The 27,766-nt window shown below is 40.7% G+C and overlaps 1 protein-coding gene across 1 annotated transcript in view; it reads left to right on the top strand.

The window, feature by feature from the left end:
- ctnna2 (catenin (cadherin-associated protein), alpha 2) overlaps nt 1–27,766 on the top strand; it is a 263,054-nt gene that overhangs the window by 198,901 nt on the left and 36,387 nt on the right. Inside the window, exon 9 of the mRNA XM_084005035.1 lies at nt 3,893–4,045. Coding sequence (XP_083861161.1) covers nt 3,893–4,045 — 153 coding nt within the window. The remainder of the gene's footprint in view (nt 1–3,892; nt 4,046–27,766) is intronic.

The following is a 27,766-nucleotide window of genomic DNA, read 5'->3' as shown; positions in this document are numbered from 1 at the left end:
GGATCCTCCTTATTAGTGTTTTACTTTGCAGGACACATTCAATGAAGATGATCCATCTAATGTGTTGTCTCATATTTTGTTTGTTTTAGCCTGTTGATGATCAGTCCATCCCTCTCCTCCCCGTTGATTTCTCCAGCCTCCTCTCACTAATCATCTCCCCATATTCCCTGGTAGATATCATATATGAGAGCTATTACTTAATTTTTGATTTGCTCAGGCTGTTTCCCCTCAGCTGTGACTCCAAACGTTTATGCTGTGATTGCTCTTGACATTTTAATAAGAAACTTTCCTGGGCTGACCCCAAGGTACCCACCGGCGTGTGCTCTGAATCACAAGTGAAACATAGCAGAAAACTAAGTGCAACTGTAAACATCCAGACATCTGGCATAGTGTTCCCTTTGAAATTCATGGTGTCACGCATTACATGTGTAGAGACTCTAACCAACTGTTAGCATGTTAAGTGATCATTCTCTCAGCATCGTTGCAGTCCTTTTTAACAGAATTGTATTTGTTTTTTAAATCATACGCCGATCAAAGGGATCGTTTGCAATAGTTTCCCTCGTGCAGCTGTTTTTGTGAACAACAAGGTGTCTAAATCTCCCAAAAATGCAAAGATTTTCCCCATTAAAAAGCAAAGGCATCAAAAGAATGCTAATATCATCTTTGCAGATCACACAGTCCTCCCACTTATCAGCGAGCAACACAGATCTATTGGTCTCTCAAATTTTGTTATGCATATGCATCAACTTAATTATTTTTCACAAAGCGTCTTGTTAGCCACTTCAGTATCAGGTGGGATTCTCTGCTGTTAATTTCCCCTCTTCAGATAGCAAGAGTAGAAAGATGCACAGGATGAGAGGCATGATGGAGGGATACGTGAAGGTGTAATTACACTGTTTCCCATTAAGGAACTCAACCACATCTTAATTCATTTATTCATTCATTCATGTATTGATTAATTCACTCACAGATAGCTTACCTCCAATTGGCTAATTGAACCAGGATTATTCAAATCCCACCGCAGTACTGCTACACATTTAAGGGTACAATGTAACATTATTGATCTCACTGTATGCAGAAGATCAGACACATTATGCAGCCGTCCAAACATTACGACCAGAGATGGTCGTTTGCACAAGTCATTGCAAAACCACAGGCATTAATATGCTGCTGTGATAGCCTCCGGTCTTCTCAGGAGTATTTACACACAATTTTGTAAGATTCTGCATGAAGTGAGATTCTCCCAGTCAGCCACAGCGTGGTGAGTTTAGGTGCTGTGCATAAATGTTCACGTCTGTCTTTGGGGGGAAAAAAGCCATATTTGAACAGCGACTCATGGACCTCAATTAATGCACGTGGGCATTGGCACATTAGAGCTAGAAAGGTCCCTCCCCAAAATGTTTGACCACAAATTAAACTCATTGAATAACACTCATAACATTTTTATTAAAAGTATCATATATGAATATGTTAAGCAGAAGAAAAAAAACCCTGATGCATTCAAAGCTGGAATCCATTGTGGCACTGTTGGAATGGGGAGAAAAATCACTGCCCCACTAAATTATAATGTGCAGAGCCTTCACTATCTATTTGAATTCCGGGTCCATTTTCCTTTAAGTGTTAGTGAAATGCTGAGGGAGTGTTCGAGGAGACGGTGGAGGTGGAGCATATAGGGAGGTGAGATCTGATAGATTGAAGATGGATTTCTGTGGGAGTGGTGTGTGGGCATTAGAATGCTGATGGTGCAGGAGAAACTCTGACTTGGGAAATCACTCGTCTGCATCATTTCGCCACTCAAACAAACCGTCAGAATCAGTTTCACTGTAGGGCATTCGTGAGTATCCTGAGGCCTCGCAGTCTCGTAGACTTTGTATAATATATGCACTCGCGTGTGAGGTGACAGACCTCATCATCTAAGGTCCATCTATCCATCCATTATCTATCACAGGTCCAATTTTGGGAATATTTTACTGCTCTGATAATTCCTTACAGCTCTTACATTTTGTTTATGTAATTTGCTATTTGGTAATTTACACCCATGAGTACTGTATTCATAACTTTGTCACCTTCCCAAAGTGGTACAAACACTCCACGCACGGAATTAGTTGGAATTAGTATGTATATTTATGACAGGGTGATAGCTTGTGGCTAAGGCAATTCATTTTACACAGCAGCACTCCGCCTCCCCCCACCCCACCACCTATTCGTCTCCATTACTTTATTTACTGCAGTGAGAACATTGGTGAAGTAATCACATTTAAGGCCTACAAATAACCCAGATCTCTTCTTTTCCTCACCTTTCCCAGAATGATAGTGTGTTCTGTCACACCTTTACCCAGTGCTGCAACATCACTATTATAGTGTTCCGGCAATATATATATATTATCTTCCCTGACCCCCCACCCTCACCCACCAGGTGACAGTATAGCAAGGTTACACAATTGCACTGATGCAAGTCTGTTCTCTTCTGAGTAAAAGATAAACGATTCAAAAATGTCAAAGTTGATCAGCCTTTGAGAAAAGCCTCACGTGTTTGGTGTTGAATCTCAGTACACATCTCATCACGTCAGTGATCCAGGATTATAGTCCTGGATAAAGGAGTGCTTACAGAGAGTGTGGGCTTCGGGTTGTTTACGGCATTTGCAGACCTGTCATGTCCACTAGACTGGCCAAATCCATTCTCTTTCCAGAGGCCATAGTGATGGATTATCTGCCCTTAGAAAGGCATAATTCGCAATTGTTCGCCTCCGCTCTGGCCATTGGCAATTAAGTTTGTAATTGCCACAGGTTATTTAAGTGCGATTGACAGACTTATATATGATATTTTTTTGTTTGTTAAATGAATTCCCCCTTGTCAGTCACACAGCCATTAGCCTTCTCTTCCATCTCCCTTAAACAGTGTTTTAATTCAGGTATATGGTCACACTGTTTGTTTTACATCTAATTATAAGATGGCCTGAAAAGTCAAACAAATATCTGTCAACCACGTTGTTCATTTAACACTTTTCACTTTAATGTCATCATTTGAAAAAGTGCAGAACTGATTACTGACCTGAGAAGAGATTTTGGGGTAGTGTGCATACATATTTTTGTTTTATGGAGACCTTAATTGCATTACTGAATCACTGAATCTTGTATCCCACATGCCGTTGATGAGGAATTCTAATAAATTGGGTTTATTAATAATAAAAGTGTTGTTAAACTGCAAGGTAACAGTACTATTGTGTATTAAAGCAACATATTAAACTGGAATTTATTGTTTTAATAATTATGTATAGAGTTTAGTCTTGGAGACACTTACCACTGCTTTTTTTGTAGTGCAAGGAATGAAACGAGACTGTAAGTTGCCCCCATATCAAATAAATGGTGATGTTACATGTGTGGGAATCCACCTTTTCTCCCTACAGTGTATTCTTGTCTGTCTTTGTGCCGGTCTCATGTGACTTACTCCTTCGTTGTGTAAGATAAAGGACTTGTCTGCTGTGCTTCCTATACGGTTCCCTCTGGCATCTCATCAGATATCCCAGTGAGGGCCATCAGGGTCCATTTACTGTCTTATAAAACAACTAGTCCCCTGCCAGTTTGGTTCAAAACGATTCCATAAACAAAGACATAAGTCGCAAAGTCTGCCCTAGTAAAAGGCCTTATGGGAAAAATGACACTTTGCAAGCAATTTACACTCCTGTTCTGTTGAGGGTTCTGCTCTTCTCTTTCGCGCCCCCTCTATCTTTACCTCACACTGCCTCTGTGTCCTTTCACCCCATTATGTTGCCACATCACATTCATCACAATGCTGAATGATGTTTCATTGTAATGCGATCAGTGTCAAATGTAATAGTGTCAAGTTATCTGCAATAATATTAATCATGTGACCTCTTCCCCATCTCTCTAGTTGAGAAAGGCAGTGATGGACCACATCTCAGACTCCTTCCTGGAGACCAACGTCCCTCTGCTGGTGCTCATTGAAGCGGCTAAGAGTGGAAACGAGAAGGAGGTCAAGGAGTACGCCCAGGTGTTCCGTGAACATGCCAACAAGCTGGTGGAGGTCAGTCATGAATTATACACGGGGGGGGGGGGGGGGGGCACACACATATCCACATGCATCTGTTGGCCAGCTCAGGACTCGAACGTGCATGTTATGTGTGAATATCTGAGCAAAGCAGGTCAGGTCACCGTAATGGTGGTCTTAAGATTTCAACCAGCCCACAGAGGTGTTGTTCTGACTGAGCAATACGAACCCTCATTAAGTGAGAAGACAGAAACTGCTGTCTGTACTGGATAAGAAATTGTGATATTGGGGGGAAATGTTTTAATAATTTGGTATTATTTCATTGTGGTTAGAGAAACTTGAAGAGAACTTACCTACTGGGAAATGTAAAAAAAAGTGTTGCACTGTAAAACACATATATAATTGAAACAATGTGCCCATGTAGAGTACACTCACAATATCAAACCAAAATTAACACACTACAATTCTGCTCTCAGCCTGTAGGCACATTCTTGCTGTTCACCGAGAGAATGCCGTACAAAGAGCTTTTCTCCCAGGCAGTGGGGCAAATGTTGTTAAATGATTTGCAATGTGGCAACTTAGGAGAATGGGGGTACATCTTTCTTCTAAATGTGCTCTTCTTCTTAACTGTGCATGCAGGCATGTGTGGCTGAAATCACACAGCAAAACACAACTCAAGGTTTCAACCATCATTGACTTTTAGTTTAATTTAAGAAATAACATGCTCCGTGTGCAGCTCCGCCGGCAAATCTCAGCCACTCTGAGTAATGTCGCCGTTTGCAGCAGGGAAATAGACCTGTGTGCTTTTTTCCCCTTCTGTAGTTCATTGTGGTGATGCAAATAGCCAATGACAGCTCAACTTTACGACTCTAATTTGCACAGTCTAGGATAACAGTTTTTTTTTACTTGCTGATTCAATTACATGCAGTGCATGTGCATCAAGTGACAGTGACTTATCTGTTGCTACGAATAAACCACTTCAATACCATTTTTGTGCACCTGAGACACACCTGGTACATTCAAATGTGCTCTGTATTCAAACTGTTTCTCCTCATCTAACCAGGGTCTTTGTGTGCCTACATATTTTTCTTCATTTTGCTCGAAATCCAATCCTCACATTATAATATACATGTTTAGGGTTAGGGTTAGGGTCAATTAGTTTGCTTGTTTTTACTTGATTTGTCCTCCTTTATTATGTTTTGAGCTGTAATAAATTATGTTTTTAGTTCCGGCATTTAAAGCCGACCCCCTGACATCATTTCAATTTGAGGCAGATGATTAGATACAGACTAGAAATAAAACACTGTTCAGTTCAACTCAAAGTATACTGTAGGTTTCGTGGCGTCTCCGGGTGGGATTCTTGATAGTCGTATTGTGTTACTTCCATTCATAAATTGACAGAGTGAAGCCAATGTGGAAGTGCCTTAAACCCGCATTCTTTCTAATGGCCAGCAGGGCCGATAATATATATAAAATTATGAGAAAACGATCTCTCACTTGATTTATTCGCTAAGTAAACATTTTTTTTAATTAGCATATGCTCTCAAGTCTTCAATACAGCATGAGATCATTTAATAAATGATGGTCCCATTTAGACCAACATAGACGATAAAGGAGATATTCTTCACACTGTCACTTCTGGCTCCTAAAAAAAACATGATAAAAAATACCAAACTAGACCCTTAAAAACTGTAGTTCACAAACTGATGGGTGATGTCACGGCGACTACGTCCTTTCCTCCTGTACATTCTTTGGCTGATTGTGAGTGGTGTTTTGTAATTGGAGGGGAAAAAAAGGTCCTGTGATAAATTCCTGTGCCCTTCAGTGGGCGTTGCCTTTTGTTCTCATGGCCCTTTCAAAGAAGCCTTTAGAAACCATTATGTGGGCCTCTCTTTACATACTGTCACTTAAAACAGCACTGCTGCTTCCTTTGACGTCGCCGAGAGAGTGAGTGATTTGTGTGCCCTTTTGGACTGCCCCAGCTGTTTGCTGATGAGGGAGGTTCTGACTGATGCCACACTCAAAATATGTCCTTTGCATCAAACAATGTTAAAACTTTGTTTAGCCCAAGGACATTTTCAGCAGATGCATTCTATTATTCTGATGAGGGAAGGGGGGGGGTGTCGCATTGCTTTTCATCCGTGCACTTTTTACTTGTTATGTAAAGTATGCAGCAACAGTGAGGTGCACAGCAGTTGTTTGTATGATGGAGCGTTACCCCTGGTCCAAAGAGAGACTAATATAGAAACAATTGTTAAAAAGTAATAACTTATAATACCTAAGGGGATATCTAAGGATGAATGATGTACGGAAATATCAGAGGATACACAAAAACATAATTAAAGGCATATGGAATGCATTAAACAGCATTTTTCAAAATGGATCTGGGGAAGTATTTTATTTACTACAGCATGAATAGATCATCAATAATTGGTTAAAAAATGTTTTGTAAGTGTTGGACCAAACAATGACCCAGAAACAATTAATGATCATGATAATAATAATCACTGATTGTTGTTGAAGTATTCGCTGCAGACGAGACTTTCGCCAGGTGTTGTGTGGAGCACTATTTTGCAGCTTTGTACTAAATAAAAAAGGTGGGTTGCAGTAATAGTCCCTCAAAATGTCAAATAAATACTTGATGACTCCAGAAAATTACCGCCCATCCTTCCCTCTGACATCCAAATGATGTTCTGCCTGATGCTGTTCCAGTATAGTCCAAAGATTGCGCATGGCTTACCACATAGTGGAAAATATAGAGCACTAGCTTTAATGAGGTGCAGTGCAGAATTATACGCTTTTGTCAGAGTGAGCATGCACCTTATTGGTCCTTGCTGGTGGAATAGCTAATACACTCAAGGCTATCCTATATACTTGGCGATATGATTGTCATAGCTGTCATCATCATTATTCGTGCCATCACAGACACAGTCATCCTAACCTCCACCATCACAATCCTCTAATAGATTAGGCTAATTAACATCCGATCAATGTCACTGCAGTCATCCCCCTGGTGTCAGGGAGGAGCTGTCTTAAGTCATTAGCTTGTAGTTTGGACAGGATCAACAGTGTCAAAATAAAAAAGTGCCCCTTGCCACATAAACTTTGCCTTCATTTTAATTTTCTTCCATTTGTCTCAACTATGTAGAACACCTCCCTTTTCCCCCGCCGTTGTTCACTGCTCACATAAGTTCACCCAAAAGGCTCTCCTAATCACATCGTTCTCATTACACCATCTTTACCTACTAATTATCAAGCCAGGTGTATCATTGGTTTAATGACGTGTAATGGATCTGTCAAATTTAAAGGTATGAACCTGTGATAGTCAGGGAAATCTTCTCCTTGACTCACTTTTTTTCATTAGTATTGGTCATGTCTTCTTCTTTAGCTCCGTAATTAAACAATTAGTTGCATATTCAACACTGTTATGTCACTTACAACCTGTTGAGGACACAGAGAAATTGAGAGCTAGTTATTCCTAAGTGTTTGAGAGGTAAATTGTGAGTATGCTTGTATCTGGTCTGTTACCACTGGATTTAATGAATTCATCCCCGAGACTAATTTTGTTCTGTGCATAATGGGTGCGTAAGATCATTCCCATGCAAAGTGTGGAGTTTATCTACTTGTACTGAAATGTGTGTAAATGTAAGCACAGCTCTGGCCATGCGTACACACAACATCTAGTGGTAGAATAGAACTGCAAATAGAAAGTATTGTATTGAAAGTATTTATTTTTGTGTAGTTTGGAACACACACCTAATTGGTGTCCAAATATATAAAAGACTGTGACAAGTATTTAAAAATGTAACATGGCTCATCTTGCATTACTGGAAGATTTAGCGCTGCGCAGCGAGTGTGCTGATCTGTTTGGTGAGAGAACATGTTTTACGTGAGCATGTTTGATAAATACTGATTTGTTTATACTTACGTACATCCTAAATTTCATCCGTAAGACACATTTTTTTATTTTTTTATATATATATACATCCAGTATACATACAGTATATTAAAAGCCAAATCCAGCAGAATCAGAAATGATCTACAACAGAAACAATGACATCAGATGCTGACAACAAAAACTAGAACAGTCCACATCAACACACAACGTATGTCTTCTCATCTAATGGTTTCCACATCTCTCCTCATTCCCATTGGTCAAAGAAAAGCTCCAAATGCGACTGTTACCATGTGCTCACATTGCTAAGGAGAGTACAAGGCCCCTCGGGCATCATAACACAAGGATATGCACACAGATAAGTGACTGTGCTTATATGCTAACGTTCAGCATCTCTATATAATTCACCATTCGAGGGACTGGAGCTTTTTTTTATCGTGGCTGAAGATTGGTCAGAAGCAGTGTGTTTAAATTGATGATCAATTTTGGAAGGAGCGTCGCATTAGAATTAGTATAGTAGAGTAGTAGTAAAACTCTCAGTAAAAAATGATGGTTTCTTTACTACTCTACAGCCATTCCTCCCCCTCCCCTTTATATCTGTGTGTCTGTATATATTGGTTATCTATTTATTTCCCATTCAGTGCAGATGTATGAGCACCATTTGTCACCTTTTACTTCCTTATATCTGCCTCTTACATTAATGCTGCAGGCTCTCCGTTAAATCAGTGTTGCCCACGTGGACGCGCTCGCGTTAATTCCAACACAAGATGAATTTTCCAATCGTTCGAAGGTACCACGCTTCCTTTTCATTGCCCCCTGCAGCAAGAATGAACATGTGCCAGCAATTCTTGGCCCTCTAAAGGACGTTACGCTCCATCACTGTTCTAATGTCAGAATGAGGTTTTCTTCTGACCTTGACTCCGTCTTGGAGCATTTCTCCTTTAACAACCGTGGCGTTACGAAGGACAATTTATATCTGTCCCATCGCTGGCATGCTTTCTACGACCAAGCAGAGTTGCATAATGGGTGGACAAGTCTTTATTTTACATGTGTGCACTGTACTTCTATCACTGCTCTTTGCCACCTATATTGTGTATTGCATCTGTATGTTTTTTTATATGATTAACCCCTCTGTAGTATATTGAATTTATGACTGCCCTATTTTTTCTTGCCCTTTTTTTAATTCTTAAAATATGCCTTTTTACATTTTTGTCACCAACCATTACCATTGAGCTGTCCATCCATCATCTGCTGCTTATCCTGTATTCAGGGTCGGCCAGCTGTCATTGGGTGAAGGCGGGGTACACCCTGGACAGGACGCCAGTCTATCACAGGGCTGACATGTAGAGACAAACAACCATTCACACACACATTCACACTCTGTGGGAGGAAGCCGGAGAACCCGGAGAGAACCCACGCTTACATGGGGAGAACATGCAAACTCCACACAGAAGGAACCCGAGCCCGACCCGGGAATCAAACCCGGGACCCCCGTACAGCCCCACTGAGCTGTACATGCATTAATTAGTTCCATCAAATGTAGTGGGGTTCTTTGTGTGTGTATCTGTGACCAAAGAGCTTTCTCCATACATAGTTACATTCAGCTACGTTGTTCACTTTACCTTCATCAGTTTATTAGCTTTCCCTAAGTTGGATTTACAGCAGTGACCTTACTTTGGACATGAGCAGAGTCAAGGAGAAAGACATACCTTCAGTGATTATGCATAATCAATATGGAGTTGAAAGTAACCGATACTGAGTTGGCCTTCAGGACTCAGCGACATGAGACAGACTGCAGCAGTAAATATTATTCTGGGGGGCACTGCATTAAGCACTTTACTGGACAGTTAACCAGGAAGTGGATGGATCACTGTTGGAACAGGTCTATTTGTGATGACCAGAACCTTTAGGCCAACATTAATCCTCTGTTTTCATACAGAGTTATTAGCCTCAGAGGAAATCTACCTTTGGACGATGGAGCCACAGAGGTGCATAGAAAAATAGACATGGCCACCACACCCCACCTAATCCACCTTAGATATGCCCCTTTTGGAGTTATTTTTTGTTGAGCAGCCAAAAAAGTGTACGAGAGAATCTGAGGACGACACAACGTTGATAGTCAATTGTTGTCTCACTACAATAGATTTCTGTTATTTAGATTATTGCCAGAAAACCTGTTAGTGAGCACAAATTGGTGCACGCTGCCTCAATAAAGCATTCATTCTTCTGATTATATCCACTTTAATTTTCCTGTTGTTTGCTTTAAGCTCTCAACCATATTAAATAGAGTATTTGAGTCCTGCCTCATTTACAGCCATTTAGGGAAATACAGTAATAACACAAGGTACAAATATCATTTTACATCAGAGGTTTGATGTGCACAGGCGAGTGGGTTTAGAGGAAGTGAAATGAAAAACTTTTAAATTTTACATTTAAATTATGGAGTTCAGCCATTATCCGGAAATTGTTATTCTGAAACAAGCCCCGAACTGAAAATCGGGGAACTAAAAAATTATGAAAATTCAGATATGAGGAAAATGTCACTGTGTTACCTTTGAAAGTAGAGAAACTATTTCAAATCTCCCTTTTCAGTGACGTCATATATTCAACACTACTTTAAAATATGATGAGAAACATAATGTTTTTATTTGGTATATAAAATATGAGAAGTGATTGCAGACATACATTTCTTTTTTTGGCCTCTTCTAACACTCGTATACCAAACTGCAGGAATAGACACAAAATCCAAGGCAGTTCCAGGTGACTTGGTGCAGGCCATAAACACAGGTGTTTTGGTGATCATATAGTCCAAAAGAGTTCTGTTCTCTCCTTGATATCCAGATACCTCATTCTCAAAGCCTGTGTTTCATTTTTTTAGTGGATTTTTTTTCTTGCAGTGCCTGTAGTTGTTTCAGTGACAATGCAATATGTTTTTTTTTTTCAATGCCAATGTTTTCTTTTTCAGCTCCGGTCTTGCTTTCAATACCAAATTTTATTTTCAGTGCCAAAGTTTACTGTCGCTGTCCTAGCTCCATACTAAATCACAAAGACTGCATAAATGTTGCTCCTCAAGTAAGGCTATTAATCTTCCTACCGTGAATGCCGAAGGCAAGATGCCAGTTTTCAACCAAACACATAAATGTAGGTATAGCTTTGTCTTTATCAATAATTAGAGAAAGTATACCAGGCCAAACAGATTTATCTGAGAAACCTGTGAGGACTGGCTATATATATGTATATATAGGAAACAGTGCATCCATCAGCTGATGTCAGAGCCCCACACAGGCACATGTCATTACTGACAGCAGTGTTTTAAAGTTGGCCCTAACGTGATGAAACCTCGGTGTATGGTAATCTGATCAATACCATCTCACTGGTTCTCACTTCAAGGTAGCACCTTCTTAAGCTGTAGGATAATCTCTTATTTCCTCCAGTATGTTACTGGGCAGTACTGTGATACTGTGGCCTCTACATTTACTCAATTTTGAGGTATTTGTACTTGAGTTTATCCATTTTATGTTGCTGAATCATTTTGTGACACTACAGTTAAGATGGACAAGGTTTTTCTGTATTTTACAATATTGATCTGACATTTGTATGGCTGTACAAATTACTGCAACACATTGTTAAGGACACAGTGTCTAGATATGGCCCCAAAAAAAACATTGTTAAAAACATTAACTACAGTATATACTGTACTGCACATACATATAAAAAATGTGTGGAACATTGATTCTAATAATATGCACTGACCTTTATAAATTTCTTGCTCTTGGCTCCGTTGTTAATTCCCCTGTGACTCAGTCCTCTTGTCTCAGAGGGAATTGGTCATAAGCCCTTTTTCTGAAGAATTACAGCTGTGCCCTAGGATGCAATCAACCAATTTTAACCCCGAGCTGACATTTATATTCTTTGTGTTACAACTCCTCTGCCCCCATGAGGGAGAAAGAGAGGAAAAACAAATTGAAATTACACCGGCATCAAGCATGTATTCACAAAAGACTGCCCCCAACCTTGCTCTGCGGGCTTAAGGGAGTCAACTCAAGGGTCCATTATCTCTCGGAGAATGCATAAATTGGTGGCAATGTTTGTGTGACACATTTTACCCAACCTTGCCCAAACAAATTGCCGTGGAGATAAGCTTAGCTCTGAGACAAAAAAAAAATGTCAGCATCCTGCTAAGAGCTTGGTTAGCTTCTGTAAAGGTGCTACTCGACACGGAGCGGAGGAATTCCTGTCATGTTATTCAGATGTGACAGTAAGTGGATTACACAAGATTAAGTATGACAAAAGAGAAAGCAAAAGAGAAATAAGACTTGACACTGCACCATGCTTTTGTGAACATAGACTTCCTATGGTAATATGATATATAGCCCAGCATAAATCCTTAATTGTATCATATGCCCATGGGGGCTTAGTCATATCACGTTTGATGTCCCATAATGCCGTTTTCCCTCTGATTCATGTATCATCTTCATTTTTTTCGTGGATGCGAACAATACATTGTTCATAGATGCAGGATGTTCAGACTGGTCCCATTTCATCTCCAATGCAGAGACTGTACGTAAAACGGATTTTATCTCATTAGTCATAAGATGATTAATGTTCAGTATGCATTCTGAGGACAAATTCATTTCTAAACGTCTCGTAAAGGAAATGATTAGATGATGACCTTGAACTCCCTGTCGTGTTGTTGAACAATTCACAACATTATATTAAATTTGCGCTGTTGTATTCAACCTCTATTATAGATAAATCAATGGGGGGTGGGGTGGGGAAGTGCTGCACACAATACCTTGTGACAAAGCCATGCAGGCAATTTGTAGTTGTGCTCTTGCCTGATATACATCATTAGGATAGTATGGAAGAAATGTGTGCACACACGTGTGTATACCCATTTGGAGAACGTCACATTTGAGTTTATTATTTTGTTATTTCTCCACCAATCAAACATGGACCCTATTTAATTATTGATTCTGTAAAGGGCATACATTATCTTTGAGCGGGTCGATAATTCAGCATGTTACGCTCACGTTATCTTTATATATCAAAAGTAATAATGGTCATTAGCCCTGGGTGCCCTTCCTCATATAGATTGCCTTCTATTTCCTGCTCTTACAGCACAGCGTGTGATAAGGAACTGCTTGCTCTCAAATTGGGAATCGATGTGAATCGCACTGCTTCGGAGCTATTGCCCATCATGCCAAAACCTTCTGTTCTTGCATGTTATTAAACTTCAGTTAATGTCTGTCTTGATTTTTATTCCCAGTGGAGAATATAGTGTGTGTTAGGGGACTCTATCCTTCTCACATGTTTATCGGGATGTTTGTCTGAAAGTATTCTGCTGCAGGTACTACGCATTCAGTTTGGTACATATTGTCATGCATAGCTGTTAGCGATAGTACGTTAGTATTTTGCAACCGACATTGGGTCTCGCCAAGTGATAACACACAGACAAAGACGGTAGTGATCAATTCAAGACATTGTGTGTATAAATTGCAAGGATGCAGGATGCATTTTTAGGCTCTATCCCTACAGTGATCGGGACTTTATCAAACAAGAAGAAAATCTGCCCAGTTATCCGTTCTGGAGAACATCCGTGTCTAATTTAGATTTTTACGAGCCAGAATGGGCAAGGATGTAGGTCCATTCATATGAAATGGATCAGCAGACAACCCGCAATGCCATGTACGCACAGAACAGGCCATAATTTTCCAATTTTTTTCTTCCTCCTTTCATTGATGGAGAGACCTTCGCAAGCCATCTTTTGTCTATTAAAATTTATCACCCATAGAGCTACAGTAATGGACGGTGAGGAGAGCACTTAGAAAGCTCTGGCAGCTTATTTCAAGTGAAAATTGACTCTTTGTACCCGCTGATGGATATTTTTAAGAGATATCTTAAACTCAGTGCTGAGGATGCCCAGCCCAAAGATAGATCAATCAAATAATAAATAATGAAACATGCTGCATCCCTTAGCCACTGTGTCAAAAGGCAGCTCCTTTTTTCAATAAAAAAAACCCCAAAACAAGTAAAAGTGCTTGAGAAGACATTTCAAATGATTTCCTTTTCAGATTGGAGCATTCCTGCACAAGAGACTTGCTCAAATCCATATTATTAGTTTTATGGATTTGACCACGAGTGTAGCAGTGATTCTCTGAAAGCTTAGATTGATCGGGGATATTGACTTCCCTTCCAGTTCCTCACTCAACCTGTTCACCGTCAGCATTGCTAATTCACCAAACCAGGGGTGTAACTCCTTTTCCTGTGGCTCATCAATTCAACAACCTCTTTATAAAAGGGTAAATTAAACCACGTCCCACAGCCATTTTCCCTCACCGACAGCAGGTTAATGGCTCATCAAGAGTCTGTTCTCTCTCCTGAAACTGATCTTCTCATTCTTGTGCCTGCTCGTCCTTATACGGCTCTATTGATGACATTGTGCTGTGAACGTGTGTGAGCACGCATCCACGAGCATACGTGAGGTTTTTTGTACTTTTGCATGAGAATTATTTAAAATTTAGAGCAACATGATTTAGACCAAGCTGACATTCGTGGATTTCAGTGTATGGTTGATGTCAAAGATGGAGAGAGAGAGAGAGAGAGAGAGAGACACTTAGAGAGTGGAGAGGCACAAACACAGGAGTCAGTTTTCCAGCTTCATCATTACGGAAGTGTCCAGCGTTGGCTGTGTGAGGTGCAGGATTATCAGAGGCCGGTGCAGCAATAATGAAGGACGTCTCCCAGAAGACACAAACTGGCCACAGGCACCTGATAGACCAGGGGAATTTGTTCCAGCACACAGGTGAAGTAGAGGAGAAGGAAATAGAGATCGCTGCATCCTGCAAGCTACAGACTGTGTGCTGATGATTGGATTACTGCACAGGGCTGAAGATGGCTTTCCATTTGGGAGTTACAGGAAATCTCAGGGGGAATTCAACATGTGTATATATGAGGCATATAACTTAAAGTTCTTTATTGTATACCTTCTCAAACATTCGTCAGTAAGTTGGTTCATTTTCTCAAGAAATCTGTGACTTCATTATAATAATTTTGCATACAGAGAAAGTTGTTTAAACACAGACTTTTTTAACACTATTACTGTAATTACTTTAGTTACTTTAGTGTTTTTCCCTTAATTTTTACTCACATTAACAGCTTTCATATGAATGAAAACTCTTGACTCTAAATTCTGTATTTGTAACAAGTCTGTATTGCTACGTTTAAAAATCAGCATGCATCATGTGAGATTAAAAACTCAACACTTTTTAATTAATCCCAATTCCAAAACAGTTTTGGCGGGTCAGTCGTCAAATGGCTGCTTGCAGCTATAGTTGTTCACCTTCACCTGATCCTAAACTCCGGCGTTAGCTGCTTCCAGACATTCTCAGCTCTGCCAAATAGTTATTTTCCTTTCAAACGTGTAGGCATTGATTAGATGTCATGCAGGGGCATTGGAGTGAGCAAAGTTGCCATTCCCGGTTTAGAAACAATGATATGAGGACTGGGTGCAATGTGTTTAAGTCCCTGTAGACGCGGCTTCAATTTAATAGAACACGCTGTTACTGCTCTCCTGTTCCATTAATTATGACTGAAAAAGCAATCAAACACATCAATGGCCTCCATCATTTATTCAAAAAAAAATCTTAAAACTATCATTCGCCAGGCCCAATGTGTTTCACGTAATACATTTAATTATTACTTTATGTCTCCGTGCTGTCGCTTAAAACCAGAAAAACCGTCCTCCGTGATGCGACTGCTGGAAGAATGAAGCGCTCAAATCCTCCCAAGCTGGATTGCATATGCGGAAGTGAAAGAAATCTCAAAGGAGCTGCTCCACAGCCCCGTCTCCCCTTCCCTGAGGTGGAAAGCCCTAGTTTGAGTGTTCACTTACATCATCAAAGGCCCCCTCTGTCTCATGTAATATTAACATGTGCTAAATCAGTGGCAAACAGCAGCAGCAATGTTTACACAGCATTAGCACAGCCTTGCAAAGCCACATAGAGAGGGGCTGTCTTTGTGTTCAAAGATTAGGAGGCTCTGACACCCGATGGGAGGCGACGAGATTATAGTATATATGGGCTCGCTGTTTTGCAAGGTGACTAATTTGGGCACAATGCATCCATGCTCTACGAGAGCAGCTTTTGCAAATGATTCTACAAATGGTTTCTGATTTTAAACGAAGTAGCCTCACAGGAGGAATCATGTTTTCCCTAGTGTTAGCACTTATTTAGTATCTTTGTGGTTTTCAGATCCTCATCATGAGACACGATTGCCGTCTACAGAAAACCCCATGCTGTGCGTGAAACATAAAAATCACAACACACACAACACAAAATCTTGTGAGAAGGGAGGGTAGAAACGATGTGGGTGATCAGGACAGGAAAGGCAGAGACATTCATCTGTAAGCAGTTCGACTTTTTGAACACAGCTTAAATCTAATAATCAGAAAGCTTTCGAGGGGAAGTGGGCTGTCACCGGGAAGTCAAATCTGCTGGAAATTAAGTCCATTAATCACCTAGTGCTTCATTTAGTCCTTTTCTCTGCACACCTCTGAAGTATGTCTGTATGGGGGAGTAAAAGAGAATGGGGGAGCTTCGGTTGGAAAGAGGGAGAGAGAGAGAGAAATGTTTTGTGGTGCAGAAGAAAAGCCATCAATTCTCATTATGGAAAATAGATCATCTCTCCTAATAAGAGCCACGCTTTTTTTTTTCAGTGCTAATGCAGAATAAGGCAAGCTAGCAACAGCGGGCGCCACCCGTTGATTAATTAGGTAAGAGAATAAAATACTACAAGTAGTGATTTTGCCCCAGATAGCATATTAAAGGTGAAGCGCAATATATTGCAGGTTTGGTCCTTTGGAAAATATACGGGAAATATCAATTTCCAACACCTTTATGATATGCCCCTGATATAAAACATGGCTGCCCCTCTATCAATATTAATTTAGTCTCGCTGTTTGTCGCTTAACTGCTGTGAAGGGAGCAGCAACTGTATGGTAACTTGGACCTTTATTCAGAAACATAATGACAGAAATAAGAGAAGGAAGAAAAAGAAAAGAACACTTTATTTAAGATATACAAAACACATATTAATGTATGGAATCTTGAAAATCTCTGGTGAAATCTGTGTTCTGCATATCAACTGACCTCACAAGTTCAAGTTAGGACTGAGAAGTGCTGGCCTAATCCTTTTCCTAATCACCATAGCGATTTGCAGATATCAAGTAACACACATTGGCCTGTGTTCAATAATCATGAGACAATAGAGTAGATGGGTAGAGGGGGATATGTTCCTTGTCAAATATGGAGTGACAGGTTTGGACAGGAAGGGAATTTTGGCACCAACAGAGAGGCTTTAGCGAGGAGCACTATAGATAATTGGGATCATCCTTTTTAGATGATGAAGACAGTGTTATAACTTTTCTTTAAAAAAAAATGGTGGGCAAGGGGGGGAGGTCATTAAGGTAAAAAAGTTCTATCTTCATCATTACGATGGAATATTCAAAGTGCGATGCTCATATATATTCTAAAAGCTATAAAACAACCTGTAGTATATTCAAAATAGCACAAAAGCATTGTCACTTTAATCACACTATACATTCAATACCTTCTGTAAACTGACATCTCGCCTATCACATTGTGCACTGTTGTTTCCAGGTGACCTTTCATTTATTAACCTGCTTTGCGGGCAATGTTCAGTAATATCCTATTTTTTTTTGTCCTGTGAAATTCATGGCCACGACTCTAACTCTAACTTAACATATCCACATGTCTGCCGCTGCCGCCGCCGCCGCTTTTATACTCAAATGAAATAAATAAAGCCGGAACATAAATCCAACCAAGCACAAACAGGACGTATACCTAATTTAATTTCCTTTCTTCCCTGACCCAATGTAGTCTTATCTCTCTCCTCAGCACTTTTTGTGCTTTTTCTATTTATTTTCTCCTCTCCGTTTCCCAGTTTCTCCCAAGACTTGAAGTCAGATAAGTTGTGGTTTGTTTAGCAAAGGTCACAGGTGAGGAGAATATCCAGGATAAGAACCTGGAACTACGCATGATTAGACAGCAGTGTGTGGCTTGCCTCTAAACAGACTCGTAAGGGAAGCAGAAACATTGCCTCGTGCATATTCATCAGACGTGGCGCTGCTAATCACACCATCTTTGATGCGATCCAGAGAGTATGGAAATGCATGTGTGTGCGCGCACAGAAGCGCACAAGGGGCTTCTCGTCCTCCTGGTAGCTGCTCAGATCATGAGACCACACCATGATCCCAGCAGCTACCACAGCAAACACAGTTTACTGGACTGTCTAATACTGTGAGTGCAAACTGTTCTTTGTGCTCTAATATGCATTAATGAGAGCACACAGTATAATGTGATAAATTGCGTGGTGCGAGTGTAATGTGCGTTATTTGGGGTTCATTTGATCCATATGCATTCATTGGTCTGATGTGATTGCATTACGGGCAGCCACGCGGGGGGGTTGTTTCACGCGCCGTACAGCGCTATTTGACTTGGAAATTAAGAGTAACTTGGAAAAGCAATGTGACGTGTGAGTGCATGCATCTGGGTGTCATACAGCTGTTTCGCACAGATGTGGCGTTGGCTGCAGGCTGATGTGTGTGATCTGCTGTAAAACAAGTCAGACTTGAGTTCTGCCACACACACACTGGTGAGACCACGCACATACGAGCGGAAACATGCCACAAACACGCAACTGTGTGCATACTCATCAGTGAAATAAAGCTCTTGTGGTCGAATGCATTCACTTGTTTGTTTTCACCAGTAAGCATACATTGTGTGTGTGCGTGAGTGTGTGAGTGAGAGATTTTTTTATGAATGTGTATGTTTTTTAATCGTATCTCTACCTATTTTTTTTTTCTGATGTATTTAAGGATACACATAAATACTTGTACACAGTTTAGATTTGACAGTGGATTGGATAGCAAGGTAGTGGGAACAATACATAATAACATCTCACCATTATCAAAGCCAAGGTGAAAATGACCCTTGTACAACAGAAAATTGCCAGCGCCTATACTGCTGTAAAGACACTTTTTTTATGAGGCAGGGGTAGGCGGATGAGGTGTTCACCTCCCTAATGGTAGAGCAGAACAACGTATTTGCAAGTTCAAGGTTATCGTATGTTTTATTGTATAAATGAAAATTATGCCAGAATAGGCACATAATATATTTATTATTTTTTATAGTGGACTGTATATTCCCAACGTGTTGCTGGCTGAGATGACTGTGCAGACACAAAGATCTTTGGTTCAAAGAAATGCTGTAAAGCTTTAAAATGCACAGAAATGTAACAGTCACATTTTAACCACATGTTAAGACACACATCCCAAACATCCTGTTTGATATATTGGTAATGATAATGGTAATGTAAAAAATTTACATTTGTACCATGTACCTGTCATAATTTCCTGCAGTTTCCGACATCAACATGGCAAACAAACTAAGATAATTATGTTTTCCACCTTGTTTTTAATGTACCTGCATCAGGCAAATAACACAGGATGGAAAACATTTTAATCCTTGCCTGTCTGTCTTCCAGAATGGCAAATTATGTTTCATTTTGCTCTTTGTTTGGTCAGTAATGAAATACTGTGTCAGTCCCCTGCTTTCTCAGTCACCATGGCAACAAACATCCCGCTGGGTAATAAAGCAGAAGAACACTCAGTCGAGACAATGTCGTCAAGGTGGAATCATTTTCGCCCAAAAACAATGCTGAAATAAGCAAGACGGTCTCCCAAATGATCCACGGCTGTTTCAAACCCTTATTCAGCATCCGGTGATTATTTGAGTCAAACCTTATGAAAAAAATGTAAAAATAAACCCTGGTTTTATGGCTGAAGCATCATAAAATGTGCCAACTTTGTTTTCATTCCATAATATCAACTTGCATTTATAATAATTGACCTTTTGTAAGAACAGCACTTTGGGAACTTTTAATAACAGGACAGCTTTTAGGTGAGTAAGGAGGAAAATTGATGTCAACAAAAAGCAATTTTAGATGCATCAAAGGGTCAATTGTGGCCCTTGTTAATTTTGTATTATTATTATCTTTTTTGCTTTACTATATGGTGACCAGACACAATACCAGAGGAAAATAGGATGCCCCATCTTTTTACTTCAAGCTTCGACCACATCTAAGACACTAATTTTAAATCATCTTCTTTTCATGTGTTATTTTTTTTTATTATTTCTTTTCCTATGATTGCAAGGTGTCATTCTCATTACATGTTTCATAATACAAGCCTCATGAAGCATTCATAACATTAGATCAGGGTAACTGAAATAAACGTTTCACTTAACGTCAGGGGGAGGAACACTTGCTGCCATGATAACAGTTGAGTTAGTGGGTTTATGTGGCAAAGTCGCACCCAAACAGCTCCGTTACATTAACTCTTAATGTGAGTAAGAGTGCTTGGCAGTTGGCTTGACTCAGAATGTCACACGTTTGGTGAAGAAGGCCTGTCTCCTCTTGTTGTGTGGGAGGCCTAGTTTTTCCACACTGACCTCGTGCTATTCTGGGCGAGCGGCTCTGCTATTTGACAGCCAACTTCTGGTCGCTATTTCCCCGGAGGTTAGGGTGAAGCAGACATCTCTCCTATGAGACACCAGACTAACAGACACAGAGCCTGTGCTCCCGTGGACATCGGCAAGCAACACATACACCACAGAGCAGTGACATCCCCAGTGGTGTCAGATGGAAAGGCCTGTTTTCTACTACATACTCCACGAGGCTGCACTAAAAGCACATCATAGCCATCTCAGGTCTGAAATAAGGTTGAGGCGGTCGCACGTCATGGGTAGATGTGGTTTGTTGTTCTGTGTAGACTCTACCTGTTGACCTGTCATCACACTGCTGCAAGACTAGATTGCAGGTACGTGTGTTTGTTCTGTCAGAGAAGCTGTAAATATGTAAGTGTTACAGCAGCATGGCTCCTGTTGCTGGATGATGAAAAGCTAATCATACATGAGATAGACAAGGTTATGACTTGTAGCGAGTTCTCCAGCTGTCCGAGCAGAGCAATCAGGTGTTCAGGCTGCATGACTACACAACACACTGAAAAGGTGCACGTTGGCTCTGTAGACGCAACAAATCTCGCCAATTTTATTTATAAATGTATTTCTGCTCTTGTGTTAATGCATCAAGTACACATTCTTTATTTATAGGCAATGTTGCTTTATCATTCTCTCTGTGCTGTTACTCCCAGTCAGGGCAGGAATTTCACCGAGGCCATGATGGCCAAAAAATGATGCAGTGTCCTGTGGCCACAGTGGCATTGATGCCCTGTCCTAATTGCCCCAGCTGATGTTTGGCATTTTCTCCTCTGCTTGATATAATGTATTTGTACATTTCAATAAATTATTTCATGAAATAAACAGCTTTTTCAGAACGCTTAACACCTAAATCCAAATGGCCTTGCCCCTAAAATGATCAATTTCCAGGCCTTCTCGGTATATCTGACGATCACAGATATAAGTTCTAGGAAAACTTGTCTTCACACAATTTTGACAGTTTTTCTAATTCGAGTTCATCAAACCCCTTTTCAGTACTGGTATGTGACATCAATTGGTAACCATGGATACCAGTGCAACATAATATGACCATTGGTTTCAGTGAGTCTGTCTCTCTTTATTTTCTTTCTCCTCCTCCTTTGCTGTCATTAGATGGCATGCTAAGTGAAAGAGGAGCCAATGGGGATGAGCAATGCCTGCTAAGCTGGTCTTAGTCACGGGGCATTGTCATTAGATTAATGGAGCAGAAGGAGCCATCCTTTCTCTCTCCAGAGGCGAGCCACATCCTCCCCACCCCTTTTGGCCGGGTGGGAGGATGTGGCTCTGTCTCAAATGGAGGCTGATCGCCCCCGCCCCCCCCCTCTGCTCACGCCCCCCTGCTGATCAGATGCAACCATAATGACACTCTCAGTGTTGATTTTTGGGAACCTCAGGTCTCTGATATTGTCACTGTGGGGCCCCAGAAAAAAAATTTTACACTTTTAATTTGACCGAGCACACAAGAATTGCATTGACATCATCATATACTACATTACCATACTTTCTATACCAAGTCATGACTGTGTCGACTACTAATTACTTGCATGTCCTCAAACATTTACTAATTACTTGTGGGGAGTGGTAATTACATAGGAAGGTGCTAATTACTTGTCGCTGCTTGTGTATTTTATTTATTACCGCACATTAAAAATAGGTCATAATACTTTAGTAAAAATATGTAATTACTTTACTGTTGTAACTACAATATTCCCTGCTGTGAACGACATGTAATTGTCTTTTGTATGGCCATTGACTGTTCATTAAAAAGTGAGTTCTTTGTAATTACTGCGCTGTCAAATGAAGTGCTGCCCAAATGCTCTTAAAGCACAACTTCACAGCTTTGCCCACAGCATATGAATTCAAATAATCACACTTCATTCAGTTTAGAATTCCATTCCTTGCTCCGGCAAATTAATTCTGGCAAGAGGGGCAGTAATAAAGAGAAAACCTGAGGAGAGTATAACGTTGCGGTGGCTGAAGAGACAAGACAACTGTTACCATGGCAAATAATCCACAAATTCTTTGCTTTACCATTTCCAGTCAATTTCCCCCCCCGAACCCTCTGTCTCATCTGGGTGGCAAAGGTTTACGGGCAGAAGATTTACTCTCAGCTCTGATGGGCACAAGAGACACATCGGAGTTTAAAAATGTTAGTTCTTGCCATAGTCTTTTATTTTGTGTGTTACACTTATTGTATTTCTGCAACCTTCCATCGAAACTCATACTCAACCACCCAGCCCCAGCTTGGCAAACAAAAGGCATATGTTTTTCCAAATCCATTCACTGAACCAGTAAAATGATGTGATTACCTGCCTGGTTGAGCACTTTCCAAGTGTTACAATGTCAGGCCACTTGCTTGCTTGTACATTTTTAAGTGACTGCATTTTAAATGTGGTTAACAATGTAGCAGTAATACGTGGTGGGGCAGAGGGTGTGGTGTTGGGGTCAACCTTTGTCAGCCAAGGTTTGAGTTTGGAGCGCTGCACATGTGCTGCCGTGTATGGAGCCACTACCTCCTTTACTCATCCATACTGCCTTCAAAATACACATGTAGTAGTTTACACTTTCAGAAGCTCATGAATCATCACATCCATTTTGCTTTCATCCAAAGCGACAATAAGAACATTTATACAGCATACGAGCCCAGATGATACGAGTATCATCCAGAATTTGGAGTGTACGACACTTAAACAGATTAGAGTGACAGGTGCTGCAGTAAAAGTCATTTTTATTCATCATCACTGACAGGTGGAGAGTCCTGCAGTTGTGTACATACAATAGGCACTGTTTTTTCCCCCATCGTTGGAACCTTGGGTCACACAGTATTTGGAAACTCATATGAGATAGAAGTAAGTGAGGTAGTAGTAGTAGGTGTACATAGTAAATACCTTATTCTGAATAATGTGTTACTGCCTGATTTACAGTCAAGAAATGGGCTTAGAACTAAAACATTTGGGCGGGGAAATGCCAAGCCAATAACACAAGAAACATTTTTCTCCATTCTCGGAGTGATGATTGTTTGCTAGAAACTACTTTTGTTCCCCCTTTAGACAACATAATATGAGAGAGAAGAAATTATGTGTGTTGATGGACCGGCAGACAGAAAACTTGTAAGAAGCCGTGGCGTTGAAATTGAAACAAGTTAGCTGTTCCACAGAGACGAGCAGCAATTAAGGCACATTCACCAATAATGCTACCGGTGTATTCTTGTTTTGCCACAAAGGAAATAACAACACAGAAATGGACTGGAATTAATTATTCATTCTATCATGGGTAGACACTGTCCCTGTCTAACTAATCAGGGTAGGGTTCAAATAGAAACTTTTTGTGATATTGGTTTTGTCTGTCTGTCTCTCTCTCTCCCCCTCCCCCCCTCCAATGAGATGTTGAAGGTGTAGCTTTAAATGGTTTTCACAACCGCTATGAAAATGTAACCTTTAAACAAACGCAGTGTTTTAGTCGCCTCTTTATAGGGCAACAGTGTATTGACAAACCAGAAGTGTTTAGAAAATTGAACCATGTCCAAATGGGTCATCTGAGTTCGATCTGAGCCCTGAGAGAGAAAAAAACACATGTTGGCTTTGCCTCGTATAGAGCAAAGATACAAAAGCTGTTGTTGTCACCTTTGTGTGAACAGTTTATTGGGTAATGGCAGGATATTGTAGAGCCCTGTGAGGCTCTAATGACCAGGATCTGTACATATAAATAGAACTTTCAGATGGTGTCTGTGAAGCCCAATACGGACTTGCCTGATTTTAATACAAATATCCAATTACACAGTGCAGCAACAACACCCCTGGGATGGCATCTGGGAATATGACCTGCCGGTGACTCACACAACCTGGTGTCTGTTATATTATGGAGGTAACCTTAAATACTCCAGGCTGGACCCCAGCTGGTCATAAGGAACTATTAAGGCAACCATTTCCCAAAAATTGTTGATGACAGCAACATGTTTTAATAAGGGTTTCTTTTTTCAGAGAATTTTTCAAGGTGGAAAGTGAAGAGCGTCAGCGTGATTTACTATGGAAAAGTCCAGACACTACTCTCCAAGGAGCAATAGGCGTAGCAGTCTTCAGTTCCCAAAGCTTAATTACACCAATCCTAAATTAATTGGACTCACAATTTATAGTTTATCTTTGCGACGTATGAAAGCAACTGTAACACATTTGGTTCCAGGGTTCACATTAATTGGCAACCCCCGGGCAAAAGTTACGTCTTTCCCTTAATAAAGTAATTAGCGAAAGCCAATGTATCAAAGGCTTCCCTGATTGTAAATTTGATTGTGTCTGGTCACTGGGTCGTTTTCGGTGAATGTCCTCTGCCAGAAAAGTGCCAAGACGTTACTATTGAAATTTGAAACACACACATCGCCCTTTTGTAAAGCACATCAATCAGAAATAGATGCCACTAAGGATCAGACGTTTGTCTTCATAAAGGCAGCAAAGTGGAAAATGAAATGTTTACAGGGTTTATTTCCTTATGTTACCAATATTCTGTTGTATGAAGTGAAAGGAGAGGAAATTATCTAAAGAAAAACTGGCTCATAGAAAAAGTTTTCTAGATTTGCTTTTTTATCACTTTGTGTTCTGCTCACTGTTTTATCACCTCGCGTCTTTATCACTCTGCAGAAAAGTAGCTATACTAAATATACAGTGGACTGCAGTGTACTGTATATCACCGCCGACATTATACTTATAAAACTGTTTGAATATCAGCAAGAGCTGAGGTGCACACTGCATTATAGATGAGCTGTTATTTATTAACACCCGAGGAATATTATTCCAAGATGGAGGAGGACTAATGGCCATCGGGATGGAGACTGTTTTAATTGTGCTGTTAATTCTGCTCCCAGCCAGTGTCATGATGGCCTTTCACGTCTTCACACTTCCCTATTCTCACCTGAGAGAAGATCGCACAAGCATTAATTTAAAAAGCACAGGAATCAATGTGACATTTCATTGGCACATTAAGACTTCTTAAGACAGAAATACACCCAGATAGATCAGACCAAGAGGTCCAGCTGGTCTATCTGCACTCCCTGAAGAACTCATATGTTGTTTTGAAAAAATAAAACTAGGCTTCCTGCACATGTGATGCTGATAAAAAAAATCAATCATCTCTTTTGTATACTTGACGTATGGGTTTCTCATTCAAGCAATGATTTTCCGATCCCTGAGCTGTTTAAATTTCTCCTGCTTCACACATGTATGATATGTAATTGTGGATTCATATAGATCATCATTGCCACTTCCTTCTATTCTCACTGCTCATATATATATATTTTTCCATCTCTCTTAGTCCATCCTCCAATTTAAAGGTTGAGGCATTAAGGCCCGACAAACGCTGACCTTTCCCACTGCGTGCATCTATCATCCAACAAGACTAATCATGCTTTTCTTGTGCCTTTCGATAGATGTGAGAAGGCATTGGGATGTGATGTGGAGAAATGTCAAGGTCTTGCCGTGTTCACATTTTGCCTGTGATTGGACTATGGAGTCATAGATCCTTTGGATCAACTGAGAATCTTGTTTCAAATCTTTGAAAGGCCAAATGGGACTGAGGTAATATATATATTACATCTTGAACCTGCTCATTAACTTAAGTTTTGGATATCAACGCATCACACCTTGCAGAGCAAATCCTGCCATATAACCTGTTGTTAATACATTGTCTATCCTGTACAACCAGTAAAGACGGGCCGCATATATAAAAAATATCTCACGGCATTTTGCACTGAAACTGAGCACTAGCACCTTGATCGAAGAAGCCATTTTGATACCGCAGTTACTTTATCTCACGTCGTGCTGCAGAGTTTAATGTCTTGAAAATGGGCCTGATTTTGGCTGTGTCGTTTGGGTTTCACTGGCCACTGAACTGTAAGTCGGAGAGTGCAGCAATTGCTGTCTGAGTCTAGGCACTTTGTCATGGGTGCCACGCAGTGTAAATTGATGCCAGCATTTGACAGAAACTATCGAGCGCTCAAATCTCCTTCTGCCTCAGCAGCTTGACGTCGGCGGGTCTGCTAACAATATACAACGCGAGTCGGCATCGTGTTGGCGTTTCCTGACGATTCCAGCTCAAAGTAGTGACGCATCAGTTAAACACCTGATTTATACGCCAACCGATGTCGTGCTACCAAATAAGTATACCATTCTTTACAGTACAGTACATTTCAATTCCCCTGGAACTGTTTTTAAATAGCTTCTGTTGCAAAGGGACTGTGGAATGTACAGATAGATTAAAAGAAACAACCCAGAGGTCCATTTTCATAATTATGTTTTGGTGCCAAGCCTGACTGCTTGGCTAGCACTCTTGGAATGGGAGGGCGGGAGAGAGGGGGAGAGAAAACGCAAAGAGAAATCAATAGTTCAGTTGAAACAGGCCTAGCTGAGTTTTCTTCTCTTTTCTCTTTTCTGGGGAAAAAGGAATGGAGAGGAACTGTGAGGCAGACATTCTGGCCCCTGTGGCTGCAGCACCAGTTGATGCAAAAGGCAAAGGATGTTGTGGCAAAGATGAACAAACTACCATGCTGCCTACCTGGGAGACACAACTTTTTGACTGTATAGGTGGTACCAACACACCCTGTGCGAACGAGTGCTCGTAGCAAAATGAAGAGAAATCCAGCCAGCCCAGCCGTTGCCGTTGCCCCTCAAGACGCTGAATCGGGGCAAAGCAGAGCAGCAAGCTCGGTGCTTGCTTCCTCCCGATTTTGGAGGAAGTGTGAAGTGTGGTTGCCCTCTGAGGGAAAGTGAGTCATCCATGTGTTCCCGCTCTGCCCTTCTTTCTTTAACGCCCTGCCATTCACAGCAATGCGAACAAGGTAATCCAATATCCAGGACTTTAAATTAAAATTGTAAGACGCTCATCTCCTACGTGCAGACACACACACACACACACATATACCGTATATCCTTGTCCCAAGACAGTTCTGTCCAGCTAGCTTTATGATTTGTTTACACTGCTTTCAATTACCTCTCTGTGTCCCTTGTTGAGCTCAATAAAATTTTATATTGTGGATATTATTCTCGAGGTGCCCGTTCTCTCCTCCTATGGCATTCTGCATTTAGGCATCCAAATCTCAATGTAAATAAATCACATTGTGAAGCCTCTGTGTATATGACCACTGAAAGAAACCACTGGTCCTTGACATTTAGCTCAAGAAACGGGTGACCAAGCAGAGGGCTTACTGCTGCAAACATATTGCTAGCATCTTCTTTTGTATTACATCAGGTGCCTCCACTCTCCCTTCTGTGTGCGTGTGTGTGTGTGCGTGCACGCTACGTG

This window comes from Eutrigla gurnardus, assembly GCF_963514095.1.
Source record: "Eutrigla gurnardus genome assembly, chromosome: 3".
NCBI classification, from domain to species: Eukaryota; Metazoa; Chordata; class Actinopteri; order Perciformes; family Triglidae; genus Eutrigla; species Eutrigla gurnardus.
The sequence above is the reverse complement of the archived record's forward strand: the minus strand, read 5'-3'. Positions and strand labels throughout refer to the sequence as shown.